Source organism: Protopterus annectens, chromosome 3.part0 (genome assembly GCF_019279795.1).
Source record: "Protopterus annectens isolate FY-2018-M chromosome 3.part0, PAN1.0, whole genome shotgun sequence".
NCBI lineage: Eukaryota > Metazoa > Chordata > Ceratodontiformes > Protopteridae > Protopterus > Protopterus annectens.
Window position 1 is genome coordinate 1,568,935,696 of NC_056731.1, and position 22,859 is coordinate 1,568,958,554.

Here is a 22,859-nt window from a genome sequence, read left to right on the forward strand (position 1 = left end):
TACCTTAGCTGGCTACACTTTGTATTCAGTCAATTATTTGATTAGTGGGTATCTAACTATCGGGTTCTTCACTTAGGATCTATAGTATTGATATGCTTACATTTTAATATCAATCAAAATATTGTTCATGTCAGTTCATTGATATAGAGTTTTTATTTTTGACAAATAGTTGCATATTATAATCAACTCTTGTTGAATCTGAGTTGTAGAAGCAATTTTTGGTCTTAAGCCACACTATTTTGGTTATAGGAACACAGTGTTAGTCAGTTCATTCCCACATATAGGATTAATAATGGATCTTACAAAACTGTTGAAAGATCTGTCAGTGGACTGTGACAATTTGACAGTTTTTGGATTATAACCATTAGGTACAGATAACACTACTTTGGATAAGGACAATCCTGATGGTCTTTGTGGGGTATTATTCCAAAAACTTACAAAGAGTATGAGGACACTTAGATCTAACATTTGGCATTTGAAGCTTTTTAAAGCATATAAATTAAAGGATATCACCCCTGGGGGGTTTGTGTGTTTGCACCCAACCCTTGGTTTGTCAGATAGATGAGACATTATCTCAAGATTGGGCTCAGGCCCAACACAAAGCTTCTATGCTGTTTGTGGATGCTCTCATCTCATATTATGAAAGAATCATAGATCAAAACATTGTTGAAGTAACTAGCAACTGTGAGGAAGTTAGAATATATGAAAGAAAATCCTTCTTCAGCAAACATCTGAATGCTTTGGCTACAGACCTTTCAGCTTTAGAGCAACAATTGATAAAGAAAAAACACAAAAATGTAACAGAGACATTTCAGATTATGACAGAGGTAAACCATTTGGAACAAACAAGAGTGTTAGATTTCAGGATTCAGGAAACGAACAAATCAATAAGAAAAAAATACCCAGATCCATACTTAGGAACAGAAGTTACACCCATGGGAGGACATCAGGGGATGTCTCGTCCTCAACCACGAATCTCAATCCTATCTCCACTGAGGAATCTCCAGTAGCAAAGAGGAAACCTAGTACTGACCCTTTAGGGGTATGAAGCATGGGGGGGGGGGGGTAGGAAACACCAGAGAGGTACACAACATCCAACAACGTTTGGGCAAGATCCTCACATATTAAACACCAATAATATTCACAACATTTATTCCAAACCTTTGTCAGATGTTGAAATAAAATTATTGAACAAAGGATTACATTTTGTTCCATCTTTTTTTGTGGCTGAACATGTTTTTGTAAATGATATTCATGAATTTTGCAGAATTCTTAACCTCAAATTGTTTTTTTCAGACTCAAACCAAACTCAAAGATCTACTGGATTTCATTTCCATAAATCTAGTGTTATATCTCCCATGGACAAACATGTCTCAGTCTTTAAAGTATGTGTACTTAAAGATTTACATTTCAACATGAATACATACACCAGTAGTAAACAGAATCTTACCAAACAAGAATGGGATGCCCTACAGAAACTCAGTAACAATCATGACCTGGTTATCTTACCAGCTTACAAAGGGGGGGGGGGGCAGTGGTCATCATGGATTGGAACATGCATGAAACAGAAGCTGTAACACAGCTGTCCAATAGTAAATTTTATATGCATATGCCCCTGGACCCAACATTTAGGTTCAAACAAGAAATTGATGCCTTTCTAAAACTGACACAGGAGGAAGGTATCATTGATCAGAGGACTGGTTATCAATTGACCGTCCAAGATCCTAGGTCACAATATCTATACCTACTCCCCAAAATACACAAACATCCTACCAAACCGCCAGGTAGACCAATTGTTTCAGGTTGAGGATCTTTGATGGAACCATTATCTGCTTTTCTCATGGAACATCTACAACCACTTCTTCCTCTGGTCAGAAGCAGAATTAAAGATACCACCCAGTTTCTCAATATCATTAATAACACACAGTTGGAACCAGGTTGGCTTTTATGAACATTGGATGTCTCTGCCATATACACCAATATCCCACATTGAGCAGGATTGGAAGCTATTTAATTCTGGCTTAATAAAGCTGAGTTATACACTCCCGGTTTCAACACTCTTCTTGTTTGCTTAGCTGAACATGTTCTTACTAAGAATGTTTTTTACTTTCATGGGAGATGTTACTGGCAGTTAAGAGGTACTGCTATGGGAGTGTCTTCGCTCCCATTTCTGCAGATCTCTTTATGGGCTACATCAAAGAAGAATTGTTGTATGATGAGAACCACAGTATATTCTTGGATAACATGGATATCTGGATACATTATCTAGATGACTGTTGAATGGTGTGGAGAGGGGATGCTGGATATGCACAGGAATTTGTAGAATACGTAAATGAAAATAAGTGGAGGATACACTTTTTACTTAATTTTGATTACAAAGAAATTACATTCCTGGATGTTTACATTTTACGTCAGTTTGACCATACACTTCAAATGGAGGTCTTTAGAAAATTCCCCCAGTTTAACACCTTACTTCATGCTTTCAGTCATCACCTCTTCCACATCATCTGGAACATCCCAAAATCCCAATTTCTATGCATTAAGCATATATGTTCCTCAGATGTAGCCTATAATACCAGGAAAAACTATCTATCCCAAAGATTTCTAAATAGGGGTTATCATGCAGACAACATTAACAGGGCATGTTCTTTTGCTACTGAACAAGACAGGAAGAATTTGTTGACTTATGGTAAGGGATCCAAGAGAAGGGATGGACAGTCTCACCAACCCATTCGTCTGGTTGCAACATTTGGATGCAATACAGATGGCTTCAAAAATATTATCAATAACCATTGGAACATCTTGTTGGCCAATGAGGAATTAGCTGCAATGCTTTCCCCACAATGTCTTTTCTCTTATAGAAGAGGTCGTACCATCAAATCCCATTTAACCCACTACAGACATTTCACCCCTACTACCACACAACAAGTCACTTTATTTCGGGACAAACTGTTGGGCAGTAACCCTTGTGGCCATTGTAGTTCTTGTACATGTTTGCAAAACAAAGGAATTTACCAGCAGCAACACTCCACATATTTTTGAAATCAGATGCTTCGGCAACTGCAGCAGTGACTGGGTCATCTATCTAGCCACCTGTTTTTGCTCTGCGTTTTATGTAGGGCAAACATCTCAGCCATTAAAACATAGGATTAGTGAACATCTTAGCGATATAAGAAACAAAAGAATATCGAATGCTCTTTATAAACATACAATGACCCATGCCACTGCCAAATTTCAGTTTACAATTTTTGATAAAATCCAGGGACACAAATCTAATAAAGCAGGTTGGCACTCCATGTTAAATAATAAAGAATCTGGTTGGATTGTCAGGCTGGGGGGCTCTGTTTTAGCCCGGCCTTAATGAATTAAGCTAATTCTGGCATGTACCAATTAGCTTTGATTCTGGTTTAACTTGGTACTATTTAAATGTGTAATGGATTAATGTCAGTTAATGCACTGAAGAAGACTAAAAAAAAAAAAAAAAAAAAATGCACTGAAGAAGACTGTAAGTTTTGCCGTAACCGATTTGCTGTTTTGTCACATTACATCTTTAATTTTACCTATCTCCTTGGTGCTGGACTTTATTTTTGCTTCTGACTACAATTGGTTTGGTCAGTGCACCCTGTCTCACTTGCGTGGGGTTGAGTGAGGTTGCACCATTTTAAGCCTAGCTAATTACCCCATGTGAGATTCAAACCCTGTACCTTGTAAGTGTAAGGTAAACATCTTAACCATTATGCTAACCTCCCACCCCATGTTTGGGATGCAGTCCCACCAGTGAGAATAAAGGTGAGATTGACAACATCGGGCGTAAACAAGATCTGAGGTAATTGGGGGGGTTGCATTGTGGGTAAAGAATAGGGCCCATGAGCTTTGCTAAAGACCTCGAGCTGGAGAAATGCCCGAGATGGATCCGATGGATCAGATCCAACCCACCAGTGAAAATAAAGGATGAGATGGACAGCACACATGGAACATTATGGTAAGAACATAACTTCTTTTTTTAAAAGGTACACGCAGGTTTCTGGTACTTACGCAATACTGAAACCATATTGTAGGGAGAAAAGAAACCTAAGGATTGAGTTAAAATGTAGGAGAGGATGGAATTTTCCTTTAATAAATTCAATGATCGTAAACTAAGTTGACACAAAACCTACCTTTATACATAACAGTAAAATTAAAAAAACACTACATAAAAAAAAGACAAAAATCAAAATGCAGAATGTGAGTAATAAATTTAAAAAGCAAGACATAAACTCATTCATGAACAATAAAATTCCAAGGAAACTAAAAAAACTATTGACATCACAAGTTAGAGACTCTTAATCTAAGCACACTACCGATCGATGTAAGATCATTTAACCAGGGTGTGCTGAAAATTTTAATCTATGCTGCCAGTTTAACTCACAGGGCTCCTGTATAGTTTTATGTCACCACCCCAAGGGTTGTATCGGGCACGATCCATTATAAAAAAGACACAATTTTTTAAACCAGTGCAATCCAAGGTGTGTTTAAAAAGAGCTTTGGACGTTTACATTTTTTGATGTCATAACAATTTTCCCGGATCCTATTCATCAATTTTCTACTAGTTTTCTCTACATGAAACATGGGGCAGGAAATGCATTTAGCTGTATATACCACCATGGAGGAATCGCAATTCTCCCTGCATGGACAGGGAATAGTCCTGTCTGTGCCTTCAGTCAAAATATAAGGCCCCTCATATACAAAATAGCACTGTGTATAATGGTTGCATTTAGTCATGTAACTACATTTAATAGTAAAAGTTGCTGGTTCTCCTTAGAACACATTTTTAAGATTTTTTTCACTACTAAAACAACTTTAGGATCAGTAACTAACTTAGCTTTTAACTCCTGAGAAAATTCCAAATTCCAGATGTCCCATACTGTTTTAACATATTTGAAAGTGTCAGAGGGACAAATAACAACCAAACTACCCTAGTCTTCTTTGGGAGTGAGTTCATAGGTTCATAGGTTCATAGGTTGGTACTAGGCTATCAGCCCTAGGGCCTATACAAGCCTAGCCATAACAATTCCCTGGCTATTTCTTCCCACATTATTTACTTTCCTGGACCCCTGTCTAGCAGGGCGACTGACGTGATCCCTGGGGTGAATTTCCTTTCTCCCATCCAATCGTCAAGGTTCCTCTTGAAAAGGTCCAAAGAGGCACTCTGCTTGACATGTATGGGCAATCTATTCCAGAGTCTGGGGAGTCTCTGGGTCAGGAACCTATCCCTCCAGCATGTTTTGTTTATTGTGATGACAAGATTTAGATCCCTGGAGCGTGTAGCTCTGAGGGATTGGGATTTCTTTAAGTGTAGCATGTCTAACAGCTCTAGGTTTGACATGGCCTTGTATGTTAAGCAGAGATCGCCTCTGAGTAGACGATATGTGACAGAGTATAGCTGGAGTTTTTTAAGGCGGTCAGCGTAGGGCATCTGCTTTAGTCCTGTGATTCTTTTAGTGAGGTATTTCTGAGGCCTTTCCAGTTGTTGCAGATGTCTTGAGAGATACATACCAAATGGGGCGTTGTATTCTATAATGGGTCTAATGAGGGATGAGTACAGTGGGACAATGACCTCCTTTTTTCTGGATGAAAAGCCCTTTGTGATGAGGCGTGCCACATAGAAGGATGTCCTGACTGTTGTGGTGATGTGGTTATCGAAGGTGAGACCACTGTCCACCTGTGTCCCTAAGTCTCTTATCACACTTACTGTGTTTAGTGTACTGCCACCTATATGGTAATTCATGGATACATGTTTTTTCCCACAGGGGATAACAATACATTTCTTGGCATTGAGCTTGAGCCCATGGCTCTGGCACCAAGCATCTGTTTCTGTAAGGCCCTTTTGTAGAGTATCCACATCATTTGGGTATTCAATAATGGCTCTCAGTTTGCAATCATCTGCAAACTTTGTTAGCCAGAGTCCCTTAGTGTTGACCTGTACTTCAGAGAAGTAGATGCCAAACAAGAGTGGCCCCAGGACTGAACCCTGAGGTACTCCACTTGTCACTTGTCTGGAGCTGGATTTGGAGTCGGCTACTTTTACAGTGTGGGTTCTATCAGTAAGCCATTTAGCAACCCATTGGGTGACATAGGGATTAATGCCCAACTTAGTAAGTTTATCTATGATTCCAGAGTGGGGGATTGTATCAAAGGCCTTGGCAAGGTCTAGATAGGCTGTGTGGACCACCTTACCCTTGTCCATGGCTCTGGAGACTGATTCAAAGAAGTCAATCAGGTTCAGGAGACAAGATCGGCCCTTCACAAACCCAAACTGGGTGGGGTCCAGTGTTTGAAGGTTGCCAATGTCTTTGTTTATAAGTTCCATGATAATATGCTCCATGGCCTTGCAGATAAGGCTTGTCAGACTGATGGGACGGTAGTTTCCAGGATCCAAGGTGGATCCCCCCTTGTGGATTGGGATAACTGTAGCTCTGTGCCACTCAGTGGGCACGAAACCTGAGGTGAGGCTATGATTAAACATGACACTTAGGTGAGGTGCCAGTTCATATTGTAGTTCATGTAGTACACAGCCCGGGATGTCATCTGGTCCCATGGATGCCATATTCTTGGCTTTAGAGAGTGCATTTTGTACCTGTGTGGCCGTTATTACTGGAATTTGGCAATCTTCCGGTATTGAGATGGGCCATTTAGGGGGTGAGAGGGGGGTGAAGTTGGCACTGAATCGATCTGCCAGGATATTGGCAATATCCTTCGGATCAGTATATTTAATGCCATTCTGTTTTAGCTCAGAGCAGATCTGAGCATTGCCATTTAGATTCTTGACATAGTTATAGAATGCTTTGCGGTTGTCTTTGGAATCTTTGGCAGTTTTATTTTTGTAACTAGCTTTGGAGGATTTTATGAGGCATCTCAGTTTCTTACTGAGGCTAGTAAGGGAGTTTTTTGCATCCTGGGATTTTCCTCTTTTCTGCAAAAGTTTCTTCCTTTTGTTGTAAAGTTTGTTTATGGCAGGGGACCACCAGATTGGCTTCCTTTTTTTGGATGAGAGCATTTTGGTTCTATTTGGGATGGCACGATTCATGCATGAGTGGATGTGCTTGTACAGTGCAGTAGTGTAGGATTCAGCAGTTGAACTTTCAGTTCCCGTCTGCATGGGTGTCATGAAGTTTGTCACTTCTGACTTGAGTAGCATGAAGTTGGCTTTGGAGAAGTTTTTATGGTGGTTTCTTTACTGGGGGTGGGGGTGGGATGTGGATGTTAAGGGTGATTAGCTTATGGTCAGACCTGACTAACGAGGGGGTGACCATAGGTATGGAGCATTGATTTCCCATGTTGGTAATGACCAGGTCTAGGATATTGGAGCCCCTGGTGGGACTATGGATTAGTTGATCCAGGGCATTGGAATTTATGAATTCCAAGAACCGTTGCGCAAAGGTGTTGGGACATGAGTAGTTTTCCCAGTTAATGTCAGGGTAGTTAAAATCACCCAGTATTAGGGTGTTTGGTTCTATCTTAATATTTTCCAGTATGTTTAGAAAGGTGTAGTGAGAATCTTGGGGTATGGTGGGGGATCTGTAGCAAGTTACAATTTGGACTGCAGTCTTACCTAGTGTTAGTTGCACTTGGAAAATTTCAGACACATTGTGTTGGCCAACTAGCCTGGTGGTGTGAATATCCTTGGTGAATATTGACACTCCTCCACCTTTAGTGTTTCGGTCCTGGTTTGGTGGCCGAAAAGTATGGTAAGAGTTGTAGCCTGGTATTGCAGGGGTGCACTCTGGAGCCTTGAACCAGGTCTCAGTTACTGCACAGATATCGATATTCTCCATTTTTAGGAGTGCCTCGAGAGTGTGCATTTTGAGGTTTAGACTTCTAGCATTGAGTAGCATTACCTTCAGATTTTGCATGCTTGTACCTGTTACGGTGGTGGTTTTGTCCTTTGAAGTTTGCCTAAAAAAAGCACTATAGAGGTGGCAAGAGCCTTAGCCAGTAACCTGAATCCCAGGGGCGACAGGTGCAGACCATCTCTGGCAATGCATCGTGGTCTGTCAATCATGTCATCCCAGTCGTAATGATGATAAGTGATGATAAGACCCGTTGTTGCACTAATATTGTCTTCTTTCCACATAAGAGGCTGGAACTTGTTAGTTCTACCTTTGATCACTTCTTCTTTATTGTCAACCAATAAATGGTTAGGATAATCTTGTGCTCTAAATAAGTTCATCAAAAAGTCCAACTCAGTGAGAAATTTTTCCTCCACATTTGTTAATCAAGACAAACGAACAATTTGGTCTTTTACTATATCTCTTTTGTGAAAAAAGGATGACAACTGTTGAAGTGTAAATAAGAATTTGAATTTTTTTTACGGTAAATTGTGAAAGTTTATTGCTGTCATAAGAAATATTTTCCAGTAGACAGATCCAAATAGTCTATGCTATTGAAACTAAAATGATAGGTAAATTATAAGAACTCAGCGTAGAAAACAAAAACATTTTTAAACTCTAGCCACTGTTTTGGAGTCCCTTTCCAAAATATAAGAATGATATTCTGAAATCTAAAATATGCTTCTACAAAATGAAACCATTCAGAAGTGCAAATGAAGTTTTCCTTCCAGAAATTCAACACCTAGTTGGCATAAATTGGGGCACAAGAGGAACCCATAGCAACTCCAGAGACTTAGTAAAACTACTCAGCATCATAATAAACAAAATTGTTGTTCAGAACCAAATATAGAAGGACCTCAATCAATTTGATCTGCAAGGTGGAAAAAATTATTATTATTATTACCCTGTTTAACTAAAGTGGCTAAAAATATTCAATGCCTGTTGAGTGGGGGATAACCTTAAAGAGATTAATGACATCCATTGTGACAAACCAAAAACTGTTGTCAAATTTTATGTCATTCATCTTTTCCAAAAAATGCCATGAATCCCTGAGAATGTGACTTTTGGAATTCAATAATGTTTTACAAATCAGATCTAAATAATTGGCCAATTATTCAGTTTTAGACCTTCTGGGTCGAAAAGGTGGGTTTGTAGGATTTTTGTGAAGTTTACGACTCCCAAATAAAGATGGATTGACTGGATTAACCATCTTAAGAAAGCTGTAAATTTCCAGGTCAAGAACCCGCTGTAACAATAAATCAAACAAAACAGCACTGATTTTTCCATAGGAAATATTCACTTCATTTCTAGACACTCTCCTGTAGGTAGTCTTGTCAGCCAGCACTTCTGACATTCTGATGGAATAATCGAGTCCATAATAACCACATCCACTTCTTTGCTGGGTTTCATTATATGCAGGGATCTGTCACCCATGACAGATAAAAGTGCCTTCATTTTTCTGGAAGTCAAGTTCGAGGGTAGTGGCATAGAAATGGAATAAATCTCTCTAAAGGTGTGTTCACATAACCTTTCAAATGCTGCTATGAGAGGGTTGACTGGAGGTATAAACACACTTCACATAACCTCTCAAATGTTGCTATAAGAGGGTTGACTGGGGGTATAAACACACTTTGTCTTTTGATGTTTAAATTGACCTTGTCAGCTGGTGATGAAGAGTTCCCAAAAATAAATGCAAATTAAGCAGTCTAGTTTATAACATAAATTAAATTAAAACTTCAGCAATATTCAAATGGTAGGAAGGTACAAAACTAAACCCTGTCTTAAAATAGTGAAGTCACAGAATCAGGGAAAATTCTTCCTGTAAAGTTAAAAATCGAAAAATAATCACAATGTCCAGAACTAAAATTTGTATGAGAGGAAGGATGGGACTTTCACCTCCTCATTCTCCCCCTTTCCCTGTGTGGACATTTTTTGTTGTTTTTGGAGGATTTGTCATTCCTATAATTGTGTTCCACATGTAGCACTCTTGTCTGTATGTGAGAAGCTATCTTTTCTGATTATATCAATAAAGTGGAGTTAACTGACATGTTAACCTCTTCATCGGCAAGCTGATATTCCATCACATTGTCTCCATAGGTTTTAGCAGCATGGAATATAGAATCAAAAGATTAGAATTAGACTGAGTCATGTCAGAATCCATCCTGACACTGTTTGGTGGTTTAGGGTAGGCTCTGTCCAAATCATATTGTTGCTGATGTCTTTCGAGTTTGTACTGCTTACATTGCCTATTGACCTAATCTCAACAAAAACCTTGTTAAACTCGTTGAACTACATAGAAAACAATAAATCATCAGTAATAGTCTAACAGTAACTTAATCTCTTTGTTCAAGTCTAAGAGCTTCCTTTGTCAGTAATCATAAGCTGTAACATCCTGATTCTTGTAGTGCTTAAAAAGGTAAGTAGTTCTTTATGTAAAATAGAATTGGAAAGTAATCCTTTCAGGTATCTCCAAACCTGAAGTCCTTTTGGTACAATACCAAAAGTGAAAGCTGAAGAATGGACTGTCTCGTACCATATTAATAAACTTGAATTTTATAGTTTCCTTAGAATTTTATTGTTCACGAAGGGGTTTATTTCTTGCTTTTAAAATGTGTTATTCACATTCTGCATTTTGATTTTTTTTCTTGTTTTTTATCATAGGATCATAGGAAGTTACTAGGCTAATGGCCCGAGGGTCCTTACAGGACTAGCTAAATTTACCTTTGTTACAACAATCAGTACCTATTATCCCTGTCCAAGAGGGACACAGGTGGAACCCCTGGGGTGAATTTACAGTTACCCATCTAATCCTCCAGATTGCGTTTGAAGAGAGCCAATGAGGTGCTCTGTTTGACGTGAAGTGGGAGTCTATTCCAAAGGTGTAGTAACCTCTGGGAGACAAATTTGTTCTTCCTGCAGGTTCTATTGATGTGACATACCAGGTTTAGGTCCTTAGAGTGAGTAACCCGTGTGCCATTTGACTTGCAGATGTGCAGGATTTCCAATAAAGCACTGTCAGAGATCACATTATATGTAAGGCAGAGATCACCTCTGAGTAGTCTGTATGAAACAAAATAAAGTGACAGTGATCCACATAGCGTAGCTACTGAAGACTTGAATTTTCCTTGTGAGTAACCTTTGCGGTCTCTCCAATTGTTGCAGGTGCTTTGAAAGGTACATACCAAAAGGGGCATTGTACTCAGTTATTGGCCTAATGAGTGAAGAGTACAGGGAGGTGATGACTAAGGCAAGGTTGCTGCCAACCTGAGTGCCCAGATCTCTCACCACTGAGTGCGTACTTAGGGTATTGCCATGGTTGTGGTAATTTGCAGGAACATCGCTCTTTCTGAAAAGGATGATAATACATTTGTTTGCAGTGAATTTAAGGCCATGACTTTGGCACCAGTCATTCACTTGCATAACACTTTCTTGAAGGATGTTGACATCATTTAGAGATGCTATGACTGCACCCAGTTTTCAGTCATCATCAAACTTTGTCAGCCACAGTACCTTGGTTTTAGGTTGTTCTTCGGAGAAATAGATTCCATACAGTAGAGGTCCCAGAACTGATCCCTGTGGAATGCCACTGGTTATAGGTCTGCTGTTGGAGGTGGATTCCCTTATTTTGACTGTATGGGTTCTATCAGTGAGCCAGTTCGCAACCAACCTTACGATATAAGGGTTGATATCTAGCTGTGAGAGTTTGTCAATGATGCCTGAGTGAGGGATAGTGTCAAATGCCTTGGCTAGGTCTAGGTAGGCTGTATGCACAGACTTCCCCTTGTCCAGAGCCCTGGTGACTGACTCGAAGACGTTCTCCAGGTTTAACAGGCATGATCTCCCCTTAACATATCCAAACTGAGCAGAATCTAGTGTTTGGAGATTACCTATATCTTTACTGATATGATCCATGATGATTCTCTCCATGGCCGTGCAGATAAGGCTAGTCAGGCTAATATGTCTATAGTTCCCAGGGTGAGTAGAAACACCAAGATAATGGTGGCTGTTTTCCATTCAGCTGGGATGAAGCTGGTGCTTAGACTGTGATTGAAAAGACTACCCAATGGTGGTACTTATTCTTGTTTGAGCCCATGTTGAACACAGCCTGGGATGTTATCAGGTCCCATTGATGCTGTGTTTTTGGCCTTAGAGATGGTGTTTACGACCTGCTCTTTAGAGATACAAGGTAGGAGACAGATGGTAGGGATGTCATGAGGTATGTGTGGCAGAGACAGGGGAGTGAAGTTATCACCAAACCTGTCAGCTAACAGGTTAGCTATGTCCACCGGCTAAGTATATGTGTTACCATTAACTACCAGTTCAGCGCAGATCTGAGCCTTACCTTTTAGGTTACGGATATAACTAAAGAACACCTTATGGTTGTTTTTTGTTGAGGAAGCTAACTTTTATTCGAAGTTTACCTTGGAGGACTTCACAAGAAATCTTATGTGCTTATTTAAGCTGAGGAGAGAGTGTCTCAAATTTAAAGCCAGCCCCTTCGTACTCTTAGACAGCAGTTTCTTCCTTTATTGTAAAGCCTGTAAATGGTGATTGCCCACCAGGTAAGTTTGCTGTTCCTTGAAGAGCTTGTTTTGGTCCTAACAGGTACTGCCAAGTCTGTGCAGTTATACAGGTGCTTGTATAAGGTATTGGTGTAGAGCTTGGCATAGTTGCCGGTTCCGTTTGAGGGGGAGGTGCAGTGAAGCTATTTATACCATCCCGTAAGAAGGGGTCCATATTAGAACACCGAACATTCAAAATGTCAAGTGTTCTAATATTGAACCCTAGCAATCGAAAATACAAAACATTGAACATTCAGAACAGCAATTTTTTTTCTAGGGAAAAAAATTGCTGTTCCAAAACACATACACAGAGCACAAGCACACCAAACAAATAGCAGTCCACACACATACACCTAAACTCTTACACCTAACCCTACACTAAACTATACATACACCACTAACTATTCACTTACCTTAACCCAAACCCTAATGTCCGTCACTATTGCACAGTCACCTCACCCGCGCCCTAACCCTAACTCACCTACCCCGCCCTAACCCTCACGTGCACACAAGCGCACACTTACATGACCCGTGCCCTTACTCACCTAACCCACCCTAACCCACACGTCCACACAATCGCATACTTGAACCCAACCCGTAACTTTCCACCAGAGCGCTGAAAATACCAAAGCAACAGAAATGGACAACCAAATTCTTTCCCTAGGAAAGAATTCTGTTTTTTCGATATTTTCAGCGTTCGCTGAAAATGGGTCAATATTAGAACACTCAACATTTCAAATGTTCGGTGTTCTAATATAGACCCCGTAAGAAGTTATAATCTACGTTAGAGAAGTTTTTTAGTATAATTGTTGCTGGGGGGGGGGGGTCAAGTATGATAGTTACTTCAAATGAGACTGATTTGTGGTCATATCTCACCAGGGATGAACTCACAATGGGGTGCTGCATTGTAAGCACCAGGTTCAGGATGTTGGTGTCCCTAGTGGGGGTGACAACCAGCTGGTCCAGGGCATTGGAGTTGACAAAGTCGAGGAACCTTTTGGCAGGTGAGTTTCACTACGAATAATTTACTCACTCAATGCTAGGGTAGTTAAAGTCATCCAAACCATGGTGTTTGGATGTATCTTGATAGACTCAAGTTGATCCAAATAGGCAGAGTGGGTGTCCTAATTCATAGAGGGGGTTTTGTAGCTGGCGATGACTTGAATAGGTGTCCTACCAACAGTTAATTGTACCTGAAGTATCTCTAGGGCATCATACTGTTTAACCAATCTGGAGGTGTATTTATCTTTGATGAATATTGATACACCGCCTCCTTTAGTTTTCTTGCCTTCTGTTTGTGGTCTGAATGTGTGGAAGGAGGTGTAATCTGGTATGGCTGGGGTGCTATCCACAGCCTTGAACCAGGTCTCTGTGACTGCACTAATGTCTGCGTCCTCCAGGGAAAGGACTGCTTCCAGTGAGTGCAGTTTCATGTAGTGTTTAGCAGCATGACCTTGAGGTTGCTTTTGGTTGGAATTTTTACATTGGGAGTTTTGTCCTTGTGACACTGCCTAAAAAAAGGCACTATGGGGGTGGCATGAGCCTTAGCCAGTAGCTGAAATCCCAGGGGTGACAGATGAAGACCACCTTTGGCAAAGCATCGAGGTCTGTCAATCATGTCATCCCAGGTTGACAGATACTGGATCCCTTTAGAATGACACCAAAAACTAAGCCAATTATGTAGTGTTTTTTTTCATTTTATTGCTATGTTATGGCCCTGGATCAACTAATCCATAGTCCCACCAGGGGCTCCAATATCCTAGACCTGGTCATTACCAACATGGGAAATCGATAATCCACACCTATGGTCACCCCTTCGTTGGTCAGGTCAGACCATAAGCTAATCACCCTTAACATCCACATCCCTCCCCCACCCCCCCAGTAAGGAAACCTCCATAAAAAACTTCTCCAAAGCCAACTTCATGCTACTCAAGTCAGAAGTTACAAACTTCATGACACCCATGCAGACGAGAACTGAAAGTTCGACTGCAGAGTCCTACATTAAGGCACTGTATGAGCACATCCACTCTTGCATGAATTGTGCCATCCCAAATAGAACCAAGATGCTCTCCTCCAAAAAAAGGAAGCCAATCTGGTGGTCCCCTGCCATAAACAAACTTTATAACAAAAGGAAGAAACTGTTGCAGAAAAGAGGAAAATCCCAGGATGCAAAAAACTCCCTTACCAGCCTCAGTAAGAAACTGAGATCCCTCATAAAATCCTCCAAAGCTAGTTATGAAAATAAAATTGCCAAAGATTCCAAAGACAACCACAAGGCATTCTATAACTATGTCAAGAATCTAAACGGCAATAATCAGATCTGCTCTGAGCTACAACAGAATGGCATTAAATATACGGATCCCAAGGATATTGCCAATATCCTGGCAGGTCGATTCAATGCCAACTTCACCCCCCTCTCACCCCCTAAATGGCCCATCTCAATACTGGAAGATTGCCAAATTCCAGTAATAATGGCCACACAGGTATAAAATGCACTCTCCAAAGCTAAGAATACAGCATCCATGGGACTAGATGACATCCCGGGCTGTGTACTACATGAACTACAAAATGAACTGGCAGCTCACCTAAGTGTCATGTTTAATCATACCCTCACCTCAGGCTTCATGCCCACTGAGTGGCGCACAGCTACAGTTATCCCACTCCACAAGGGGGATCCACCTTGGATCCCAGGAACTACCACCCCATCAGTCTGACGAGCCTGATCTGCAAGGCCATGGAATGTATTTTCATGGAACTTATAAACAAAGACATTGGCAACCTTAAAAACTGGACCCCACCCAGTTTGAGTTCGTGAAGGGCTAATCTTGTCTCCTGAATCTGATTGACTTCTTTGAATCAGTCTCCAGAGCTGTGGACGAGGGTAAGGCAGTCCACACAGCCTATCTGGACCTTACCAAGGCCGTTGACACCATCCCCCACTCTGGAATCATAGATAAACTTACTAAGTTGGGCATTAATCCCTACATCAGTCGATGGGTTGCCAACTGGCTTACTGACAGAACTCACACTGTAAAAGTAGCTGACTCCAAATCCAGCTCCAGACAAGTGACAAGTGGAGTACCTCAGGGTTCAGTCCTGGGACCTCTCTTGTTTGGCATCTACTTTTCTGAAGTACAGGCCAACACTAAGGGACTCTGGCTAACAAAGTTCACAGATAACTGCAAACTGGGAGTCATTATTGAATCCCCAATTGATGTCGATACTCTACAGAAGGACCTTACAGAAACAGATGCTTGGTGCCAGAGCCATGGGCTCAAGCTCAATGCCAATAAATATATAGTTATCCCCTTCGGGAAAAAACATGTACCCATGAATTACCACATAGGTGGCAGTACACTAAACACCAAAAGTGTGATAAGAGACTTAGGGACACAGGTGGACAGTGATCTCACCTTCAATAACCACATCTCCACAACAGTCAGGAAATCCTTCTATGTGGCACACCTCATCACTAAGGGCTTTTCATTGTCCCACTGTACTCATCCCTCATTAGACCCATTATAGAATACAATGCCCCATTTGGTATATACCTCTCAAGACATCTGCAACAACTGGAAAGCCCACAGAAATACTTCACTAAAAGAATCTCAGGCCTAAAGCAGATGCCCTATGCTGACTGCCTTAAAACCTCCAGCTATACTCTGTCGCATATCATCTACTCCGAGGTGATCTCTGCTTAACATACAAGGCCATGTCAAACCCAGAGTTGTTGGACATGCTACACTTAGAAATCCCAATCCCTCAGAGCCACACACTCCAGGGATCTAAACCTTGTCATCACAATAAACAAAACATGCTGGAGGTATAGGTTCCTGATCCAGAGACTCCCCAGACTCTGGAGTAGACTGCCCATACATATCAAGCAGAGCACCTCTTTGGCCCTCTTCAAAAGGAACCTTGATGACTGGATGGGAGAAAGGATATTCACCCCAGGGATCACGTCAGTCACCCTGCTAGACAGGGGTCCAGGGAAGTAAATAGTGTGGGAAGAAATAGCCAGGGAACTGTTATGACTAGGTTTGTATAGGCCCTAGGGCCGATAGCCTAGTACCAACCTATGAACTTATGAACCTATGTATAAAGGTAGGTTTGTGTCAAGTTAGTTTACGACCACTGATCTAATTAAGTACCAGTTAATCTATTATGTATTTATCACCTTTTCATTGTTGGTTCACTTTCTAACTATGGGCATTGTTTCATGTGGCCACTACTCTGACAAAGTTCATTTCAAATTTACAACAAAAGTGTTCAACGGTTTTATTTTATTTAATTTTGTATTAAAGGATTGTTGGGCACATTAGCTTGCATTAGTGTTTTTTTTTTTCTTAATGTTATATTTCCTAATTTATACACTCTTTTTCTCTTTTACTCTTTTAACCATACCTCAAAATTTATCATACTTGTATTTATGCAGTTTTACTACTAATCTCTCATCTTTTTCATTTATCCACATTAACAGTTTGTGAAAATTTAATGAGGCAGCATATATCACTGGGTTAATTAATACAAAACCTCCTTTTTCTTTTATTACCATACAAAACTCCTTTTTTTTACCGAGTTTAATCTAGAACCCCATATAAATGAAAAAAAAAATATCGGCAATAATTCCTTTTCAAATACTGTTGGAAAAATAAATACACTTGCTAAGTATGCTATTTTCCCATCAGTACTGAATTTATTAAATAAACCTTTTTTTCTGAATGATAATTTATATGTTCTCCAGAAAAGACAGGTTTGTTTTATTTCTTCTATTGTTTTTCCCATTGAATTATATTTAACATCTTTATTCCTAATTTTTATTCCTAACATAGAAATTTCATTCATTGTGAAATATATACCCAATCTGTATCATCAAAACCTTTACTTTTTCTTTTTATTTAACCCCATCCCTATCTTCTCTAGACACTCATTTGTGCAAATTATTACTTCATTTATCCAAATTTTGTTTTTTTGCAACTATTATAGTGTCATCTACATATGTTAACTGACCTGTAATTCTTAGTCCTTCACGAGTCATATACCCTGCTGCCTTCATTTTGCAATTTATTTCACATACTATCATATTTATAACTAATGCAAAGAGTATACATCTCATTGGACATCCCTGTCTTACACCACTCTTCCATTGTACCTCTTGGCTTAACCAGCTATTTACAAGTATTATTTACTTTATTATTACTGTACATTGACATATATAATTTCTTGACATTTTCACTTAGATTATATTCTTTCATTATTAGCCATAAGATTTAATGTCCAGTTCTATCATATACCTTATTAAGGGCTGCTGTCATGATTTCTGCTTCTTTTTTTCTGTTCATATGATCCACAATTTCTTTAATTATCATTAATAATTCTTGACAACCCTTCCCCTTTATACTATATATGCTATCTTCCATAATATTTTCCATTTTAGTTTCAAATCTTTCTGCATTATTTTGATAAATATCGTATAATCATTATTATTCAGTACTGTCTGTCTCCAGTTTTTAATTGTCCTTTATCTTCTTTATTCCATACAAATTTAAACATTCACAACGTAATTATTTATACATAAAACCTTCATTTAACCATTCATTCAAATTCTTTAAATAATATTTTTTGCCAATCCCATACATTTTTATACATTTCATATCCTATTCCATTTGGTCCTGCAGCCGATTCTGTTTTTACTTGTCCTAGTACTTTATCTGCCTCATTTAAAGAAATCTGCTTTTTGAAATATTTATTCTCTTTTTCTGTTAACTTTTTTACTTTCCATTGTTTTTTTTGCTACCATGTTGGTGGCCGTGGTGGTGCAGCAGTTAGCATTGTTGCCTCACAACAAGAGGGTCTCCGGTTGGATTCTTGGCTGGGGTGCTATCTATGTGGAGTCTGCATGTCCACCCTGTGGTCATGTGGGTTTCCTCAGGGTGCCCCGGTTTCCTCCCACATTCCAAAAACATGCAGTAGGTAGATTGGACACTTTAAACTGGCCATAGGTGAGAGTGTGTGTGTGAGTGAGTGGTATGAATGAACTACTGTGGCAGGGCTAGCCACCAGTTGGTGTAGATATTGGCTTGAGATGATTGTCACTGCTGAAGTGACACCCCGACCCCATGTGCAAAATGGGAAAAGGGTTAGAGGATGGCTGGATCTTTTTCTTTAAATAGTCTTGTACTACACTATTGATAATGTTTTCATGAGTTCTGTTTCTCCTTTTACATTTTTTATTTCTCTCATTACACTACCATTTTCCTTTACTAATTTGCTTAATTAACTCAATACTTCTCTTTTTCCTTGTAAAAAAATATTTGCTTGTATAACAGTTCTTGTATTTTATTCTTGATTTCTTTCATATAATTATTTTTCTTTGTCAAAGTACTTTTTATCATCATGTTCTAAATCTTCAAATGTATTGTTATATTTTCTGTTATATTTTTCTTTCTCTACTTTTCTCACATTATATTGCCACTGTAAAAAAACTTTTTTTATATTTTTCCTTAAATATCATCCACCATTCAGATTTCTTTTTATAAAATGTTCTTATAGTAATATCATTTTTCCATAACAGTATTACTAATGTTTTCCCTTCTTCATGCCATGCTTTCTAGTTTATTCTTTTTATTCATTTACCTATTCTATATATTCCTCATTTTCCTTTCTCTCTAGCCACATTACAAGATGATCAGAAAATCCTGTTTCAACAACTACCCCTTCTCCTATTACTAAACATTCTGATACTATAAAATCTGTTTCAGTTCTATAATACCCCTTTTGTAAGTCCATGAATTTTTGTCATAGAGTTTTAACTTACTGCATCTTAAAACTTCTAACATTCTTCTTATATCATTTATTTTCTTTTTATACTTGCCTCTTAAATCACAATTAAGGTCTCCTGTTATTATAGCAGTCATATTTATCACCACATAGTTTAAAATCTTATGAAATAAACTCTCCCTTGCTTTACAATTAGTATAAGTATATACTGTTATAATTCTATATACTTGCTCTTTCCATTTTAAATCTACCATGGTTAATCTTCCCATTTTTGTTATATTTACATTGCATATCTTTACTGTATTTCTATAGAATATGGCTAATCTAGAACATCTCTCATTTACCAAATTTCCTCCCCACTGATATTTGCTTTCTCCTTCATTTCTTTCACCACTCCATCATTTGCATCTGTCTCCATCTGCCTTGCTGTTTTTCCAAGCTGCTGTGCCTGGAATGGAAACAAGAAGTGCTCTTCCAAAATGGGTCTCAGTAGCAACAATGGTGAGTAGGGAAACTTCCCTGATGCCCTGGCCAAATTTCCACTAGTAATATAAATACCACGTTGGGACTCCCCTGGAAAAAAGGCTAATTGCCTAGTGAGACTAACCAGGTCAACAAAGGATAAATAAATAAAAAAATAAAATCTTCTGTGGGATTTTCTTTTTTTTCCCCACACTTTACCCATGCTAATTGCTGGTCATCAACCCCCTTTGGTCCAGTCAGGCCATTTGTTGCCCCTTCACCTGGATGAAAATCGACCAGTAGGGGCAATCAACAAGGCAGCCATCTAGGGGTAGTTAATGCATTTTTTGCATAACCCTACCTTCCCATGCATGCTGAGGAAGGTGAGACGTGCAATGGATTGGCAACACTGGACAGTCCCTTATATCCATAAGGCACACACACACATCAACAAGGAACCTGTCCCACCACTTTTGAGCAAGGAAGATGGTTTCCCTGGTTTCCTCCAGAGAAATCTCACCTCTCCATATACTGCCTGAGCACACATCAACCCCTCTCCCCCTAGAAGAGATGAAAGTGGGCCACACTTCTCCATTGCTATCCCTTCCTGTCTGGCTCCTTCACTGCCAGGGCTACTAATCAAATCCAAGTTACCTGGTAATAGTCAAGGCTGCATTCCTTTGCACCATGGAGCCAGACTGCTTTCTTTTTCTTTCACTTCATTCTCAACGGTTATCTTACCCATGGTGCTTTTCACATTAGATTTTCCATCATCCTCATCCTTGCTGAAGTGTCTTTTGAGGTCCCTCTCCCCTCAAACCGTTATCAGTGTAAGTATAGCCTTGCTTGTGGAATGAAGTCCTCTTTGCTAGTTTCTGCCTTTTTTTTAAATTTTGGACAGTCCTAATTACTATGTTCATTTGTTTTATCAAACTTCTAACTTTTGGGGTTTTATTGACCGTCTGCAGTCTATTTCTTTTATTGATCTTAATATGTTTATCTATCTCTATTAAATCAAGCAACTCTTCTCTGAAGGCTGAAAGGCCAAGTGGTACAGTGGTTAAGGTATATGCCTTTCAACCACAAGGTGCAAGGTTTGATTCTCACCACTGGAAAGAGCTTTACAGATTCAAGATGTATATTTTGGGGTGGGAGGTTGGCGTAATGGTTAAAGTGCTTACCTTAGAAAGACAAGGTGCAGGGTTTGATTCTGACATGGGGTAATTGGCTAGGTTTAAAATGGTCCATAAGGATAGTTAGCCTAGTACTAACCTATGAGCCTTAGCTCATTTCTCTTTTTTGATTTATCCAAGTCTTTTGGGTTTCTAATACCGTGATGGGAATGGACCCCATTCCTAAGTCAAACTATGATTATTAAAGTTCATTAAATTAGCATTATTTCAATCTTTGATGTCAGCCAAAAGTGCTCTTCACAGCACCCGCAATGTGTCCAGTAATGACTCCTTCTGCAATTCGTATGGTGTTACATGTTTTGGTAACATATAAATATGATTGTAAATTCTTTCTTATAAGACCCGTTGCTTCTACTACTATTGGAACTGTTTGGGTATCTTTCTTCCACGTTTGCTCACGTTTCTGCCTGCAAATCCTGATATTTTATGACTTTGTGTCTCTCTGTACGCAAGACACTGTAGTCACTGGGTGTGGCAATTTCAGTGATCAATGCTACTTTTGTCTTCTTTTCATGGACCACTATATCTGGTTTTCTAGCATCTATCTTTTGAACTGTTAGTAACGAGTGATCCCAATGTGATGTAGACTTCATTATTTTCTGTGATGCTTTGTGACTCATGTTTCCAGTGTTTTTCAACCACTTCAGTACCATAATGTTTGCACAATCCCCAATGCAACAGTCTTGCCAATTATTCAGTATACAGTCTTTCTGCCATTAGTATGTCACAACCAGCAACGAGGTGTGCAACTGTTTCCAATTCTGTTTTACAAAACCTACATTTGTCTGTTTCTCCCACATGTTCAGTGGACTTTGTAAACCAATGAGTATGTAGCCCACTGTCTTGGGCCAACAGTATTAACCCTTCATCTCTTGGTTTGAATTCACCTCTCCTTAACTATTCCTGCATTCGATCCTGATCAACACGAGGTTCTTGCAGAAGTTTTCTATACTTGCAACTATATTTATGCATTTTCCACATTTATTGCCTTTTCATGTGGTCCTTCACCTTGTATTCTTTCTTTTGTTTTTTGGCACATTCATTTGCTGCCTGATTTTTATCTCTTTCTGGTTTGATTTCCATTCCTGCTTGACACCGATATGCTTCTGCTAGACTAAGCAGAGAAGTCATCTTAGATTTATTCTCCTCATGTTTCAAAACTTTCACTACGTTCAGGTCTTGTGAGGTCAGCAGATATGTGTGCAGTTCCATGACTGCAGATCTATACATGTAATCAATTTCAAGGAGGCCCATCCCTCCTTCGGAATGGGGAATATATAATCTTAGTATGCACTGTTGTTGTTGTTGTATCTTTCGGCTTTTCCCAGTTAGGGGTCGCCACAGCGGAACTCCGGTCTGCTAATGATTGGCAGTAGATTTTTACGTACTGAGTTGCCAGCCCTAACGTACAACCTTCAATGAAGGTACGCCTATTCACGCATGCCTCCATACAGAAGACGCTTTAGCTGAGAATCGGACAGGACAACGTCTTACTGTGAGGTGACAATGCTACCGCAGCACCACCACCACAGCGCAGAATCTTAGTATGCACTGATTTTTCTAAATAATTTGGTGAGCATGAAGCATCCTTCTTGTTTTTCTGTCTAATCTATCCAGCACATTTTGGGGCTAATCAATCACTCCAAAACCGAAAGTTGGGACAGGAAGAGCAAATTGGTTTATAGCTTGAATTGGGATCCTAGATGTCAACACTGTTTTCAGGATTAATTTAAGTCTTCTAAAGTATTCCTTACTAAGTTTCATTTGCATTTGTTCATGCTTTATTATTGATCCTTCACCAATTCCCAAATATTTATACACCTCCCTCTTGCTCAAGTTCTTTTATATCACATTCATATCCCAAACTGATGATGTGAAGTTGTTAAATCTCGCCGTTTATTTTCACTGATGGGTTTGGAGCCGAACCTCTGCTCCGACACAGCCTATAGCAAAGCTCAAGGTTTGCCAGTAGCTCAAGACCAAGCCCCTTATCC

At 39.5% G+C, this 22,859-nt stretch overlaps 1 protein-coding gene across 1 annotated transcript in view; it reads left to right on the top strand.

Annotated features, from left to right (window-relative positions):
• The first annotated feature begins 608 nt into the window (after positions 1-608).
• Positions 609-22,859, top strand: part of LOC122797128 — a 189,236-nt gene continuing 166,985 nt past the window's right edge. The window contains exon 1 of the mRNA XM_044065925.1: positions 609-827. Within this exon, the coding sequence (XP_043921860.1) occupies positions 609-827 (219 nt within the window). The remainder of the gene's footprint in view (positions 828-22,859) is intronic.